The sequence below is a fragment of the Peromyscus leucopus genome, chromosome 1, assembly GCF_004664715.2.
Source record: "Peromyscus leucopus breed LL Stock chromosome 1, UCI_PerLeu_2.1, whole genome shotgun sequence".
NCBI lineage: Eukaryota > Metazoa > Chordata > Mammalia > Rodentia > Cricetidae > Peromyscus > Peromyscus leucopus.
The window spans coordinates 148,903,467-148,919,964 of record NC_051063.1 but is presented as its reverse complement, the minus strand read 5'-3'; the positions used below and the strand labels follow the sequence as shown (position 1 = coordinate 148,919,964).

The window sequence follows — 16,498 nt, the reverse complement described above, 5'->3', positions numbered from 1 at the left end:
GGTGATCTCAGTGTTGTATTTTAAAAACGGTGGGAAGGAGTCACACCATACAGCAGGGTCCATGTAGGAGGTTTATTGAGGGGAAGGGGAGAGAGGAGGAGCAGAGAAGGGGGCAGGGACCGGTCCCTGGGGACGAGGAAGGGAAAGAGAAAGGCGAGACGGGAGGTTGTACAAGGCCGCCTTTTATCAGGAAATGTAGCAAATGTGCACAGGGGGTGCTCTTAGTGGCTGCAGCTGAGGTACATCCTATCAGGACCCTAAGGGCAGGCCAGTAGAGGCCTAAATGCTAACACCCAGGGGACTCTGAAGAATGCCAGTCCATATTCTAAGCTGTACGGAGCCTGTTGCTTCTGGACTCCCTTCTAGATCATATATCCGTCTTCTCTGAGTCTTACTATGAACTGTAGCAGTAACCCTTTGTCCAGGTATTAAGATTTTCCAAAGGCGAAAGATGTAAGCCACATACATGAAAGTGTTGTTTTGTGAAATAAGTCATAATAGCAGGAGAAGAAAATCAAGACCTCAGAGGACTATGTCCATTGACAGCTGGCTGTGAGGAAGGAATGTGGCTGGCTCCGGGTGTGTCTCAGCAGGCAACATGGAATCAGCAGGACAGCACCAATGCAGGAAGGGGATGGGGAAGCTCAGACCCCTTCACACCCAGAGAAACCCGGATGGTCTATTTGGTTTTTGTTGTTTTAGGGGCTAGTGTGATCTAACCTGACCTCCAACTCACTTTTCAGCTAACAAAATTCTTGAATTTCTGATCCTCCAGCCTCCATCTCCTGAGTGGCTCTGATTATGGGTGTGTACCACCCCGAGTCTCAGAGAGGCTTCCCAATTAAGTCTGCCACAGCACTGTGAAGTCTCAAGGAGTTCCCATCAAGCAAAGATGGGTCTCTGCTGGTTATTTACTTCATCTTTTTTTGTAAACTTAATGCAGACAGGATCATGTGAGAAACAAAACCAAACCAAACAAAAAACACTTAAGAAAATGGCTTTAAAGACTGGCCTGTAGGGAAGTTGGTGGACATTTCCTAGATTAATGATTGATGGAGGACCCAGCCAACTATGGGTGGTGCAATCCCTGAGTAAGTAGTTCTGGGTTGTATAAGAAAGCAAGCTGGAAAAAGGCACAGACAGCAAAACAATAAACAGTGATTCTGCATGGTCTCTGCTTCAGTTCCTGCCTTCAAGTTCCTGCCTTGAGTTCCTCAGTGATGGACTGGGAGCTGTAAGATGAAATAGCCCTTTCCTCCACAAATTGCTCTGGTCATGGTCTTTATCAAGGCAACCAGAAGCAAACTAAGACAGGCCTCAAAAATTTATTATAAAATAGAATAGTGACAGAAACTTACAGATTTATACATTAATTCAAATATATTACAACTTTAATTTATGAACAGAAATGTCCTGCTTTTTCTTCTTTATCTTTCCTGGTTGTTTTGCATCATTAATCTGCATTTTTACTTGATCTTGCAATTTAGAAAAGAATGCCTGAGATGACTTTAAGGGCTTATCTTTCCGTTCATCCTGCAGTGAAAACAAAACAGAGATGTTACAAAACGTGCTTATGTGAGAAAACCCAAAGCCTACAGTACATTATGATCACAACAATGAACAGATGCACAAACATGAAAATCCACTGCAAAAACTCAACCGGCTACGTAAATACATTCCATTATCACCACACCCTGTATCTCAGGGAAAAGAGAGAAGGAAACTTGCTGCGAGGCCTGTTACTGCTAAGGTCTACAGCAAGTCTGAAGGGTGCTGAGGCCACCGCTGAGCAATGTGCTCCAGAACCCAGAGGCAGCTCTGACACCCTAGTTGAGAGACAGCCCAAGGCATGCCATGAAGTCCCCCAACAGGCACCTCTTCCTACTTACCTTTAACAAGGACACTTTGCCTGTTTTGGTCAACTGTTTCAGCTTCTCTGCAGCTGCCGCTCTGGTGGACTTCCCAGGCTGATCTGGGTTCTTCTTTTCAAGCAATTTTCTCCGCTTCTCCTTTTCCTTTATTTTCAAACGCTTCTGATACTTCTTTTTCCTGCGCTCTCGTTTCTTGTCTGTAGCTGTTTTCTCAGCAGCTGTTTTTAGATCTCCAGCTTTATTTTTCTCCTATTAAAAAGAAAAACAAAACAAAAAACCCACCAAGTAAATAAAAACCCTAAACAACCACCCTGCTGGTTATCCCAGTCTAATGTCTGCCGAGGGATGAGAAGATGAACATGCACACAGTGGCCAATGGCTGGATATCTGTGGCACAGTGGGCAAGGATGCAGGGCAAGCCCTGTTTGGATCACAGGACTGAAACAGGTACTTTAAAACACTTGTAATAATCCTAATATCTGTCTGAATACACAAGAGTTTTTAAGTACTCTATAACTAATCATTCCTCTCACTAGGTAGGTATCCATAGTCACAGAGGATCAATTCTAGGACCCTGCAGATACCCCAAGTTCCCACATGCTCAAATCTTGTATATAAAATGAACTATGTATATCGCCTACATCCATGTTTCCATACACTTGTGCATGGATCCCATGAAACCCTGGGACAATGAAAACACTACACACACATAGCTGTTGTAAAGTCTGTACATGTTCAATACAGATTCAGTTTTCTTGACTGATTAGTTTCAATCTGCAGTTGGCTGAATCCACAGATGTACAACTCAGTTACAGGGATGTGGGAGGACATACCTAGAAATTACTGAGATACACTGGAATAAAAACTGAAACTCAAGAGAGTCACATTAAATAAATGTTTATCTGGCTACAACGACCTTACTTGCAGTTACTAAACATTTCCACCTGGCTTCTTACCTTGATTTCCTCTGGGGCTAGGAGGGCTGCATCACTGACACTCACTGGGGCTACTTCCTCCATGGTTATGGCTGGCAGATTCGATACAACTTTAATTTCAGGAACAGGCTAGAAAAGAGATAAGGCATTTAGCGGGGAGAAGGAAATGGAGCAAACATCGTCCAAGAAGTTCTTTATGGAGTTGCCTTCCTCTGCATATATGTTATGGTTGTTGGCTTGGTGTTTTGGGGGGACTCCTGACAGTGGGAGTGGGGTGTCTCTGACTTTCGCCTGCTCTTAGAACCCTTTTCCTCCTACTGGGTTGCCTCACCCAGCCTTGATGTGAGGATTTGTAAAAAACCACACACACTGAAAACCAAACCATTACTGTGCTGACTGCATGACAGACTGGATGACAGTCCTGACAACAGGCAGCATCCGACCACTCCAATAGCACTTACAGCTCCGAGCTCTGCGTTTCTGATGCAGATACTGCCCCATGTCACCTATGGGGGTATTCCCATGCAATCCCATCTACTTAATAAAGTACATTGACTTATCATCATCTTGCCTTTTGTTATGGAAAAATCTAAGCTCTCTGAAGAAATACATGAAAATGCTTATGAGAAAAATATAGCTTAATTGATAAACAATCAAAAAAAAACTACTGGAAACCTATCTTTATATATTAGCATGAAATGGTATAAACTGTTTGTGAAAACTAAAATAATGTACATGAGGGAATGTTAATGCACTCAATCTTGTGAGGAGCTGTATGGGTAATCACAGCAATGGTCATTTCAAGATAACAGTGTTCAAGCCACACCCAGAGGACAATGTGCCAGGGAAATGTCAAAAGAGCAAAGACACATGAGAAATAGGACAGGATCCTAAGTCTAAGCAAGAAAATATGGAATATGAAAAAAAAAAATCTCTTTCAACTGGGTCACTGTTTAGATATTCATGAGAAATTCTGTGCTCCTCCACAAACAGAAACAGAGAGGCAATCTCAAGACACAATACAACATGACAGCTGGTGAACAGTTCGTGTCTGCAGAGACCCGGATATGAAAAAAATATGAGAGGAACCTGTAACAGCCATGGGCATTGCTGAAAAGTTAAATGCAAAACAAGAACAACATCCTTTAAACTGAGGCAAAAACAGAGGCCAGGGAAATGGTTTGTTGGGCTATGTGCTTACTGCAAAAGATGGAGGATCTAAATTCAAACCACCAGTCTCCATATAAAAAGTGGGCATATCTGCACATGCCTGTTACGTCCAGCGCTGGGGAAGGGGAGACAGGCAGAATCTGGGAGCTCACTGACAAATCAGTCTATCTGAAACAGTGACCTTCAGACTCAATCAATGAAGAGACCTTGTATCAAAAGGAGCAACAGAGGAAAACACCTGATGTTTTCCTTCGGCCTCTGCATGCTTCTGACATCTAGACCAGTCTTTAGTTCATAACATTTAAACACCTTCACAAGAGACACCAAAGGGCAACACATGAAAAACACCGGCAGGTGGGTGCAGCCTGTTTCATAAGTAGACGGAGTTTCAGGGAGTCACGAGATTCTCAGCCAGCCCAGGAAGGACTCAGACTGGAAAGGGGGCTGGGAAGCCTGGCACTGGACAGAACACAGTAAGCAGTGCAGAGCACATGGGCCCAGTGTTAGCTCTGCCCTCCCACATTCCAAGCTTCAGTTTGCTCATCTGCAAACCAGTAAAAACACCTTAGTGTTTTGGACAGTGAAAGTGATATAAACAAAGTACCTAACATGACTTACAGCAGGCATCAATCAACATGAGAGATAGACACCATCACTCAATTAAACCCAACTGAGAGGGTCAGGAGAGGAGGAACCACTGAGGCTCAGAACCGAAGGTGACCAGGGAGGGGCCTGCTGGAGGTTGGGGTGAAGCAGAACAGAGGCAGAATTAACCCAGAAACAAGGTGAGCCTCACTTGCAGAAGCCCTGTTGTAACTTACAGGAGTGTGTCTTCATACGAACTGAAAAGCGGGACACCCCAGAGCTATAAGTTTACATATGCTGTTTTTACACTGAACCAATGGTTAATTCACATACCGGTTTGGGGATGAAGTGGAAGTTTGATAGGGCATCCAATTTTAGGAAGAGAGAATCCATCATCTTCTGAATTTCTACATGCTCTGGATTTTCTTCTTCTTCAGTTTTTTGCTAAGTGAGTAAGGTCAGTATCAGATGAAGTAGTTTAATAGTGGACCACAGATAAAACGTTATAGGCAATGAGAGTACCCCTAGTTTCTCAGAATCACAACTTTAACTATCCAGCAGCATTCCAGCTCAACGTGGTGGCACAATCCTTTAATTCCAGTACTTGAGAGGCAGAGGCAGGCAGATCTCTGTGAGCTTGGGATCAGACAGGACTACAGAGTGAGATCTTGTCTCACACAAAAACAAATCACCCCAGCCAGGGATGCCGGTGCTACAGGTAATTCCCGACACTCTGGGCTGAGGCAGGAGTACTGCAGCTCAAGACCAGTTTGGGTTACATAGTGTTACTTTGTTTTAAAAAGGAAGGAGAGAAGAAGGTTCCAGGAGGAAAATTAAAGGTACATAATGCTGCCAATGCCTAGCAAAGACCACAAGGGGCGCACATTTTAGTACCCATTACCTCTGACATTAAGAACTAATACTTTAAGTCCTTGGGTATTTTCCGCCAAAGGTTAAGCTACCCACAGTAGGATCACTAAATTTAAGGAAAATTAACAAATGTTAGTGAGGAAGAGGAAATGTGAACCCTGGCAATTACTGGTAGCAAAGTAAAATGATGTAGCCACAATGGCAGCAAGCTTGGCAGTTCACAGAAGGTTAAAGAGCATTTCCCTCCTGACACAAACCCAAGGAAACTAAAGTAGATATACTTATGCAGGCGCGTGCGCGCGCACACATGCACACACACACACACACACACACACACACAGAGTAAGATTTACTATATCCAGAAGGTGGGGAAAGTTTCCATGCTCATCAACTGAAGAATAATCAAGAAACCGTGGACATATATAAACGGGACATTATCCAGCAAGAAAACAGAAACAAAGTGCTGACATTTGGGGCCAACATAAAGACATAATGCAACATGGAAGGCACACACTGTGGGACTTTATACAAAATGTCCAAGACAGGCAGATTCACAGAACTCAGTGTACGGTAGCTGAGCGGAAGGAACAGGAAGCAGCAGACTTCTGAGCAAGGACTGGGGAACTACAGAGAAGAACTGCAACAGGTGCCTCTGAATTATTCATTTACTTGGTTTTTCAAGACAGTCTCATTAAGCAGCAGAGAACCAACTCAAAATGTGATCATCCTTCTTATGAGTCTCCTGAGCTCTAGGATTTTAGGAGTGCACCATCATGTCTGACACTGTTTGTGTCAAAAAATGTTTTTTATGTTATATGAATGTAATCTGTTCAAGATTTATTCAGATTAATCACACTAACATGAAAACGACGGCCATTTAATTCTACAGAGTCAGGTAATTTTTTATTTGTTCTTCCCTTGGCCCCCAGTGTGCACTGTGAAAGGCTAAGATGGGCTTTTGTTTGCTGGCTTTTGTTCTTCATAATTAAGCCAGAGGCAGAGGCAGGGGGTGGGGGCACAGGAGTAAGAAGTTACTGGCTCTGTGCCTGGGCCCAGGTCAGATGACATGTCATCAATGCTCATCCCAGTAAACCCAGGGTGAAGAAAGAAGTCTTCCCAGGATATGTCCTTGTCCTGCTATTTAACTAGATTAATTTTAGAATTTAAGAAAAGACAAACAAATAAAAACAGCCTAAAGATCAAGATCATTTCATAAAGATATAAAATACATCAATTACTTCAAATACCAGTAAATATGATTTTAGAATAACAATACCCTAAAATAACTGCTGGAAAGTCAATAGCTGATTATACAAATATGGATTGCCAATGCTCTTTACAGAGCAAGCCCCACCTCCCTCACATTCAGGGGAACATTAGAGTCCTCTGCTCCCAGCATGTGCTGTTGCACAGGTATCTGAGAGCTGGATTAGATCAGGACTGACTGAAGATCTGCTTCTCCTCTTCTACCCTTAGTAGTCACAGCCTGGCCTTGGTCAGCTTACCTGGTTGAGTTTGATATACTCCTGCTCATAAATCTCAGCAAGGCTCAGCTTGCTCTTCTCGTGGTCTAACGTTAAACGCTTCTTATACTCATACGCATCCTCTTTGGGTTTTTCTTTTCGTTCTACATCATCCCAAGCCTGAAATGCAAATATGTTCATAGATTCCAACATTGACTTCTATGCCCCATAAGAACGATAGTAAAGAAATTAATTTTCAACTTCAAAAGTGATTATCTGGGGCAGGGACACAGCTCAGGTAGTAGAATGCTTGTCTGGCATGCATAAAGCCTTGGGTTCATCCTCAGTCCAACATAAACAGGGCATGGTAGTCCATACCCACAATACCAGTACTTGAAAGGTTGAAGGAGTATCAGAAGTTCGAGGTGATCTCAGGCTATTTAGTGAGTTCCAGGGCCATCTATGGGCACGTGAAACCCTGTCTCAATAATAATAATAATAACTAAAAAAGTGTTAGATGTGATGGCCTACACCTTACTCCTGGAACTTTAGAGGCACAGGTAGGCAGATCTATGAGTTCTAAACAAGCCTGGTCTACACAGCCAGGGCTACACAGTAAGACCCTCTCTCTCAACAGAAAAAAAAAGTGATTTTTTTTCTCAAGTAGCAAATAATAAAGCATGATGAAGAGCAAAGAGGACATTAGCCCAAATATCCTTCTGTCTTTACTTTAAAATTAGTCTTTCTCTTATTATCCACTTTAATTTCCTTGTAACCATTTGCTAGGAATTGAACCAGAGCCTCGAATATGCCAAGCAAGAGCTCCAACAGAGCCACACCACCAGCCCTTAGATTATTTTATTTTAGAGCCATTTCTTCAGCCCACCTTACTATGTGATTAAATTAACCTAGGTTCTGTACTTCATTCCAAATTTTAAGATCCTCTCTGATCCTCTCATATTGAACCCTCTGCTCTTGCTCCTCCCTTTTCGACACATTAAGGAAGCATCTCTAGTGAGACAAGTGTCATATACTTGTCACATAATGCCCGTTTTTATTCCAAGCTTACAAAACCAGATCAACTCCCAAAAATTCTTTGCTGGGCCATTAACACCTGAAAAGATCCACCCTTGATTTATTACAGCAGATACTGTGCCTAGACGGAGGAAGGGCCATGGGTTTGACCACAGCGAGCCAGATGCCCATCATAAGCCCCATTACCACCTAGTCAACAAGATTCAGAACAGATGATGCTAGCAATGGCCCTGGCCACCGTCCCATCAGGCACCTTACTTTCTTGGGTATGAACAAAGAGCTATGTCCTACAGTGAAGGCGAAAATCCCTGTGTCCAGTGTAAGGGCTTTAAAGTCAAGAGGATCAAATAAAAATTAAGAAAGCATTATTTCTAAATATTACAGCGAGAATTAAATTAAAACCCACTCCATTCTTACTGACCTGATCTCTTATCCTCTGTTTAATGATATCTTCTAGATGGAGGGTAGTTTCCTCTGTGATTACAGGGGCTAAAAGAAACAAAGTGTTTGTTAGAAAAATGCACGTCAGATCAGGGATTCTCAACATAAGCAGCACCTGGGAACTTACTAAAAATACAAATTCTCAGGCCAACCCTACACCTTCTAAATCAGACAGGGGAGAATTTCTTATAGTATTCTGTTTCTAGGCCTGCACGCTGTCACAGTACACTGACTTGTTGTGAACAAGTTCTAATCAAGTTCTTTGTTGTATCCATTAAGTTCAAAGCTGGGTGTGATGGCACACACCGGCACACGCCTTTAAGTGTAGAGGCAGGCGGATCTGAGTAAAAGGCCAACCTGGTCTCCAGAGTGAGTTTCAAGACAGACAGAGCTATGCAGAAAATATCTGTTAAGAAAGGAAGAAAGAAAGAAAGGAAGGAAGGAAGGAAGGAAGGAAGGAAGGAAGGAAGGAAGGAAGGAAGGAAGGAAAAGAGAAAGAAAGAGAAAGAAAGAGAGAAAGGAAGAAAAAGGTTCAAATGCAGAACTCCCTCTGTGTGTGTGTGTGTGTGTGTGTGTGTGTGTGTGTGTGTGTGTGTGTGTGTGTGTATTGAAACAGGGTCTCACACAGCCCAGGCTGGTCTCAAACCTGCCAAGTAACCTGAAGATGACTTTGAACTTCTGAGCCTTCTGCCTCAACCTCTTGTGTGCTAAGATAGGCCACCATGCCTGCTTTCTGCAATACAAGGGGTCATGTCCAGGAATTCAAGCATTCTAGGCAAGCATTCCACCAACTGAGCTATAGCTGTAAACTTGAATGGAGATGGTAAAGGACAACATTTCCATCCCAATGCCCTGGGACATCACCCTCCTTAGCAGTTAAGTGTCAAGATATTGGCAGCTGACCTTCTGAGTGAGTACACGCATGTGCACACTTGCATATGTGTCATGTGTAGGCCAGAGGTCATGGCTGGGACCTTGCTTGAATGCCCTCCACTTTATTTTTTGAGGCAGGGCTTCTAACCGAACCTACAGACAACAATTCCCCTAGACTAACTGGTCAGCAATCTCCAGCCATTCTCCCATCTCTGCCTCCTCAGTGCTAAGATTACAGGATCTTTTCGTGTGGGTGCTGGGGAACCCCAACTTGGGTCCACATGCTTGCAGAGCAAGAACTTTACCCACTGAGCCATCTCCCCAGCTCCTGACAATTCATTTTTAATGATGGGGGAGAGGCATACACTGGAGACCTAAGGCAAAGATTGTAAATTCATACCAACTGGTGAGTTCAGTTCAATGGCATACAGACAGCCACTACACTTTTCTGGATGGCTGCAAATTTTTACAACAAAAAGCAGGAAGAGAACAGACATGACTCAGAATCTTTCTGAACTGGAACTACAGAAAGCGCCCAGAGGAAGGCAGCTGCAGAAGCGCGGGAGGCACCATACCCATCCTGACAGCATGGTCAAAGTGGAGCGTCTCCTCCAGCAGGCTGTTCTCTGGCCGCTTCTGGGCCGTCACTTCCCCTTGAAGCTGCCAAGGCTTCTTTTCCAACAACTCTTTTTCCAAAGACGCGATTTTCTCATTCATCTAGGAAATAAGACAGCAGTTATTTTGAAGTGCTGTACTTACTAATGCACCAAGCTCTCCAGAAGCACTGGGTCTATTTGGGGGGCTCTGTTCTGTCCAAATGATCTAAATCCGCACAAGCCACTAGCATACTGAATTATCACAACATCCTAAAGTGAGTTTTGTCTGGAATATTCACTTTGATGGAGCCTGGCTCTTGACTCCACACCTGAATGTCTCATCTCCACCCTGTCACAGACAATCTTAGAGCCATTGGCAGACAAAGGCCGGTTTGATCTTGGAGTCCTCCTGTTTCCCCACACGCCCTTCGGCTCACTTGTTAGGTCTGCCCAGGATCCTCTGCAAGGAACAACACTTTCACTGTAGCCTTCCTCAGCTTTTGCTTTTGATGCCACACTGACAAGTCTAAAATAGAAGGTAGGTCACAGTGGACATTTTGTCTGATTCTTGTTAAACAGATGTTTCTAGAATCTGGCCTGTAACCATGACGGCAGCTTTGGACCTGATGTATCTGTAGCTCACTGAATTAAAAAAAATGAATAAAATATGGTTAAATCTCCCTGACATCCATGGAGCTGATCATGTTTTTCTCCTCGATCTCTGAAGCCGAGAATTATGCTTGATTACCTTATACTGAATTAAACGACTGAGGCTCATCTGATTTGGTGGCATTGCTCTCTCATTATTTTGGATTTGTGTACCACTACCCAAGAATGGATATTTACACGTTTACATGAGTCAGATATAGTTAGTCTTGTCTATAAATTCTGCTTTACTTTTTATATGTGGGCATCAACTAAACATGACATTATTTATTTCTTGAAGGTCTGCCTAATTCCTCGGTGAAACCAAATATTTTTGGTGGTCGGGGGTGAGAAAACACTAGGGTAGTAACTCCTTATAAAGTTATTGCCTCTAGACTTCCTATCTCTTCTAGGGACACAGTGACAATCCTGGACTTAATTCCAATTGCTTTTGAAAAATAACTCTTTAGGTAATCTTGATATTTCACTTTCTACTTGCTCTCACTTCTGTGTGATGTAATTCTAACAGGAATAAATGACAGACCTGAAGGACAAGCGCCAAGTTAAAGTTACTAAAATCAAGTTGCCTATCATCTGTCTGGTATTCATTTAAGAGACATACCTCCTGCAGCAGCTGAAACAGTTAAAAGATGCAGAAGCATCCCAGACAGGAAAACGAGCACAGAGAAAAAAAGATTTTACAAATCTGGCTCCAAAATCAAGGCTACAGGCTAGGAAATGGAGGCATTAACTTATACAAATTATAAGATGCTTTTCATGTGATATCTATATACAGTATATGCAGGGTTTTTTTGTTTGTTTGTTTGTTTGTTTGTTTGTTTTTTGAGACAGGGTTTCTCTGTGTAGCTTTGGTGCTTGTCCTGGATCTCGCTCTGTAGACCAGGCTGGCCTCGAACTCACAGAGATCCACCTGACTCTGCCTCCCAAGTGCTGGGATTAAAGGCGTGTGCCACTGCCGCTGCCACCACCTGGCAGGTTTTTCTTTTTTTAATGAGAGAGGGTAGGCTACATAGCCCAGGCAGGTTTCCAGGTTGTCCTTGAACTGGACACAATCCTCCTACCTCAACCTCCCAAGACTGGATTTACAGGAATGCACAATAACTAGCTCAGTATACATAATCTTTAGTGAGCAAGGCCTTTGTTTTTACAAGAGTAGGTTGGTGAGTTTCCACCATGTTGAATATATAACAGAATTCCTAGGAATTACCTTCTCCTGTCTCTTTTCAAAAGAGGATTTGACTTCATCAGATTCTTGCTTTACAGCTAAGGGACTTGTATCTTCATCCCCATCCTCTGGCAAAGCAAAGGTCACTCTTTTCAAGCCTTCTTTATGTTGCTCACCATCCTCACTTTCTTCCAGGTCGTTATCTTCATCCCTACAACAGCAAGACGGTTATCAAAGGGAGAACACCACAAACCACTACAAATACAAAGATAAATATTCCTTTTTAACACCTAATGCCATTCAATATTCAGAACTTCCAGGGTAGCTAAGGCTCCAAGGAACAAAAGGAATTCTTTTTTTTAACTTTAATTTATTTATTATTATTTTGTATGCATGACATGTGTGGGCGATATGTGTACCACAACATGCATGTGGAGGTCAGAGAAAAACTTGTGGGTTTAGGGGATCAAACTTAGGTCACAAGGCTGCATGGCAAGTACTTTTATCTACTAAGTCACCATCTCACTGGCTCAAGTCCCTTGATAGACTAGGCTGGCCTAAAACTCACAGAAATCCTCCTGCCTCTGCCTCCCAAGTGCTGTGATCAAAGGCATGAGCCATTACATCTGGCTAAGGAAGTGATCTTTAGGTGAAATGGTTGCTATGTAGAAACAGAATAGAAAGCATTAATACATGGAATACATTATTCATCAACTCATGATACAAAGCGCTTACTTAAAGATAACATTAGGAGCTGGAAAGATGGCTAAGAACACTGGCTGCTCTTCCAGAAGACCTGGTCTCAATTCCCAGCACCCACATGTAACTCACAACTATCCAGTGCCTTGGTATGTCCAGTCTCAGCTCAGGGGATCTAAACCTTCTTCTGGCCTTTTCAGACACCAAACACACACTTGGTGAGCAGACATATGTGTAAACAAAAACTCATACACATAAAATAAACTTAAAAAAACTTTTTAAAAAATAATGGGGGGAGGGGTGGTGGCGGTGGTACATGCCTTTAATCCCAGCACTAGGGAGGCAGAGGCAGGTGAATCTAGTTCCAGGCCAGCCTGGTCTACAGAATGAGTTTCAGGACAACTAGGGCTACAGAAAGAAACCCTGTCTCAGAAAAACAAACAATCAAACAAACAAAAAACAACCAACCAAACATACAAACAAACAAAAAAAATCAAACCAAACCAAACCAAAAAACCAAAAATAATGTTTTACTGGTTTTACTTGCTCAAAACCCAATTGTAAGGTCCTTACTTATAATATAAAAGGCTAACTGCTACTGTTGGTGCAAATTTTCTTCTTTAAATTATCATCATGTCCCTTGAAATTCAGAGACATTTTTCTAGCTGTCTGATATCAGAGAACCTTCTACTAGATTTAGAGTCTAACTTCTATTATGTATCTGACAACTCTGAATACATATTTTACATCTATGACTGGACCACTGCTGCTTACAAACTACTTACAAACTAAAGAAAGATTTGAAATGCTCACGATTCAGAAATGCTTTCTTCTGCTTCCTCCGCAAATCCTTCCTCTTTGTTTGAACCCAGCTCATCATCAACAACACTAGTGATGTCATCATCACTTTCAACTGGATCGAAAAAATCTTTGTATTTCAGATTTCTGGAACTTTTATTTGACTAAAATAAAAAACATTTTTAAAAAGTTTAAAGATGGAAAACTGTATAAAAACACTCATGTGCCTATGCATATTATACACACATACAAATTGCTTTCTAACTTTAATACTACCCCAGGCAAAAATAGCTATTAGGGAAACTAGCAACTAGTTAACTACCTCACAATGGAAGCCTAATAAATTGAAAGGAAGTACACACCTACTCATAACACACAAATAAGAGTGTACTATTTCATATCTCAAAACTTCTAATTACCATTATTTAAAAAAGAAACCCATTCTCCAAATAATAATTGTTAAAAGCCTCTCTCAGCCATTTCTTTTTTTTTTTTTTTTCATTTGGGGGGTTCATGGGAGGAGTGTTTTTTGAGGCAGGGTCTCATTACTTAGCCCAGGCTGGTTTTGAATACATAATTTCCCTACCTCTGCCTCCCACTTAAAATGTTTACATCCTGCACTACTGGCTTAGCTTTTAAATTTAATTAATTTCTTCAATACTTTGTTTGTGCTCGAATGAATTTTGAGGCACATTAAATCTCTCCTTAGGAAAATATGACATTTAAAAGTTTCTTTCCCTAAAACCTTACCTTAATTTTCTGGCGGCCAAACAGCCCTCCCTCATCTTCATCCGAATCAATGTCTTCAAAAAGGTCAATATCTTCCTCCTCCTCTTCATCCTCAGGTCTTTTTTCCTCTTCTTTTTCTATTTTTTCTAAAAAGCTCTCCATTTCAGAGAGTTTGAAGAATTTGTCGTCCACTACAGACTTTTCTCTTGGTTTTCCAGGTGGTTTGATTTGCATCTTGGTCTGCTGTTCCAATTTGCTAATATCAAAGTCAAGGTCGGAGTCCTCATCACTGAAAATGGGACTTGTCCTTGAGTCAGATCTGCCTGAGCTTTGGGGTCTCTCACCCCCTTTAGGAACATCACCACCCACATCTGACAGCTGTTCTTCCTCCTCATCAGTCTCTATGTTCTCCTGGCTGTCAACCTCCAGCTCTGAGGCCTCCTCTTCACACTCCTGATCTTCACTCTCTGGGAGAAGGCTGAGATCTTCATCCTCAATTGTTTCACTAACTGCATTTTGGAAGTACTCTAAGATTGGTTCATTTTGCAATTCTAGTTGTTGCCAAATCTGCTCATCATCAAAACTATTTATCTCAAGTTTTTGTAAAGGACTTCCAGAGATTCGGCCATTCTCTAATATTTTATTAAAATCATAAAGAACTTTTGTTAGAGAAGTGAAGTTTGATGCTAGTCCATTTTGAATCCTATTGGGAAAGGAGATTAAGTGAGATGAATTAGATACAAAATATCAAGCATTCTGAAATAAAAAATAAAAAACATAACCTATTTGCAAAATAAAATGTAAATGAAGCATCAATTTTAAGTAAAGACCCTGGCTCCCAACAATATGTATCTTGCTGGTGAGCCAGAAGTATCTGACTTTGCTGCATAGGTTGTAGGCTGAACAATCACTACTCAACTACTTGCCTGGAGATACCCACTAAGTCAGCCTCAAATTCTCAAACCTGCAGCTGGGCTGAGTGGCGCACACCTTTAATCCCTGCGCTCAGGAGATAGAGGTAGGTGGATCTCTCTGAGTTCGAGGCCAGCCTGGTCTACAGAGTGAGTTCCAGGGCAGCCAAAGTTACACAGAGAAATCCTGTCTCCAAAAACAAAACAAAAGGAATTCTCAAACCTGCTAAATAATATACACTTTTTATTATACACAACTGACAAGTGATTACCATTTGGCTGTAAGTTTTGGAAAATTTCTCTATGGATATGACCTCTGAAATGAGACCTACAGATTGAGACCTACGGGTAAAAAAGACTACCTAGTAAAGATCTGGAAACATGTATTCTGGTTCTAAGAAACCTTTAGAACATATTCCCTGGAAAAGATAAGAGTTCAGGCATTGTGAAGAACAACAAGACCCAGACAGCTACAGTGTGATTAAGGAAGTAGAGTATGAACCTGAGATTATTGGGACCAGGACCCAGACCAGGGTCACTTTAAGTATAATGAGAACACAGAAAGCTGCAAGGGGAAGGATGAAACGATGACTTACAATTTGGAAAGAGAAATTATAATAATGGTAGACGTGTGAGGAAGCTTAAGCAGCTTCCCAAAGGATGTCAGAGGTCTATGTTGGAATCACAACAGTGAGTATGGCAAATAGGAACCAAAGGCTAAATATACTGTAGACAGGATTCAGAGGATGCTAACGAATCAGACAGAGTAAATATAAGAAATAGAGAAAAATGATGACACTCAGGAAGTAGACAATCTGACTATGGATAAATAAAATGACAGAAGTGTCATTTAATGAGGCAGTAAAGGTAACTTAGGTAGTGAAAATGGGTAAATGACTTCAGGGGAGAGAAAGTATATGAGGGAGGGGGGTTCTATTTTGGACACAGTGAATCTGTGATGCTAAAGAGTATGGATTTGCAATAAAAAACCTGAGTCATAGTTTTACAGCCTTTAATCGAAGTGCTAGGAAGAAAGATAGAAGTCTGCCCTAATTTTCAAACTCAGTCGTGAAAGTGCATAATTGACAAGCACCAAGTACGTACTTTCAATAAAGCTTAATGACTGGTAAGCGGTGGGTACTTTGAAGACACATTCAGAAGTGCAATGTGTGCATAAGTCTCTCTGGACGTTAATAATTGAGCTTTATTTCAAGAGCATACACCTAGGAGATATGCACTGTCCGGCTTTCACTGATAAACTTTTGACAGGCCAAGAGAATAAGAACTGTCTGAAATTGGGTTTACGGGACCTGTACTTCCCTTCCTGTCTTTCAGAAGTTGCCGAACACCGGCCTGCCCGGCACCCGTGCGATGCGGGCCGCTTTCCCAGGCCTGGATCTGAACTTACGTGAGGAAACACTCGGGTCGGCTGGTGGCTTTCTTGACTTCCCTCAGACACCGTTCCAGGGTCTGTCGGCGGGTCACGCGAGGTGCCATAGCTGCGAACTACGGCACCACGCGCAGGCTGAGCGCCGGCCGGAAGCCGCGCGACAAACATGCACCTTCCGCAACCTGAAGCTCAGAGCCAAAGGTTCCGCCACGCACAGGTTCCGACCCTGCACCCAGACGGTGCCTATAGCACTGCGAACCTTTCTATTGGGCATGCGTGGAGGCGGGGCAGAAAACCGAAA

General features: G+C 42.3%; 1 protein-coding gene across 1 annotated transcript; it reads right to left on the bottom strand.

The window, feature by feature from the left end:
- Window positions 1-1,306: 1,306 nt before the first annotated feature.
- Mphosph10 (M-phase phosphoprotein 10) lies at window positions 1,307-16,381 on the bottom strand. The gene is made up of 11 exons (XM_028872840.2): window positions 16,216-16,381; window positions 13,918-14,599; window positions 13,183-13,331; window positions 11,713-11,881; window positions 9,819-9,960; window positions 8,351-8,418; window positions 6,937-7,074; window positions 4,895-5,005; window positions 2,828-2,935; window positions 1,890-2,120; window positions 1,307-1,533 (listed from the first exon to the last, which is right to left on the bottom strand). Exons 1-11 carry the CDS (start codon window positions 16,302-16,304, stop codon window positions 1,384-1,386), a joined length of 2,037 nt encoding a protein of 678 aa, XP_028728673.1. The 5' UTR covers window positions 16,305-16,381; the 3' UTR covers window positions 1,307-1,383.
- Between the last annotated feature and the right edge of the window lie 117 nt (window positions 16,382-16,498).

Excerpts from the sequence above, each read along its gene's own strand:
- Mphosph10 (XM_028872840.2), bottom strand. The coding sequence starts at position 16,304 with ATGGCACCTCGCGTGACCCGCCGACAGACCCTGGAACGGTGTCTGAGG. Across the intron at positions 9,961-11,712 it reads TTGAAAAGAGACAGGAGAAG|ATGAATGAGAAAATCGCGTC; the intron begins GTAATTCCTAGG and ends CTTATTTCCTAG. Across the intron at positions 7,075-8,350 it reads AACAGAGGATAAGAGATCAG|GCTTGGGATGATGTAGAACG; the intron begins GTCAGTAAGAAT and ends TTTGCATTTCAG.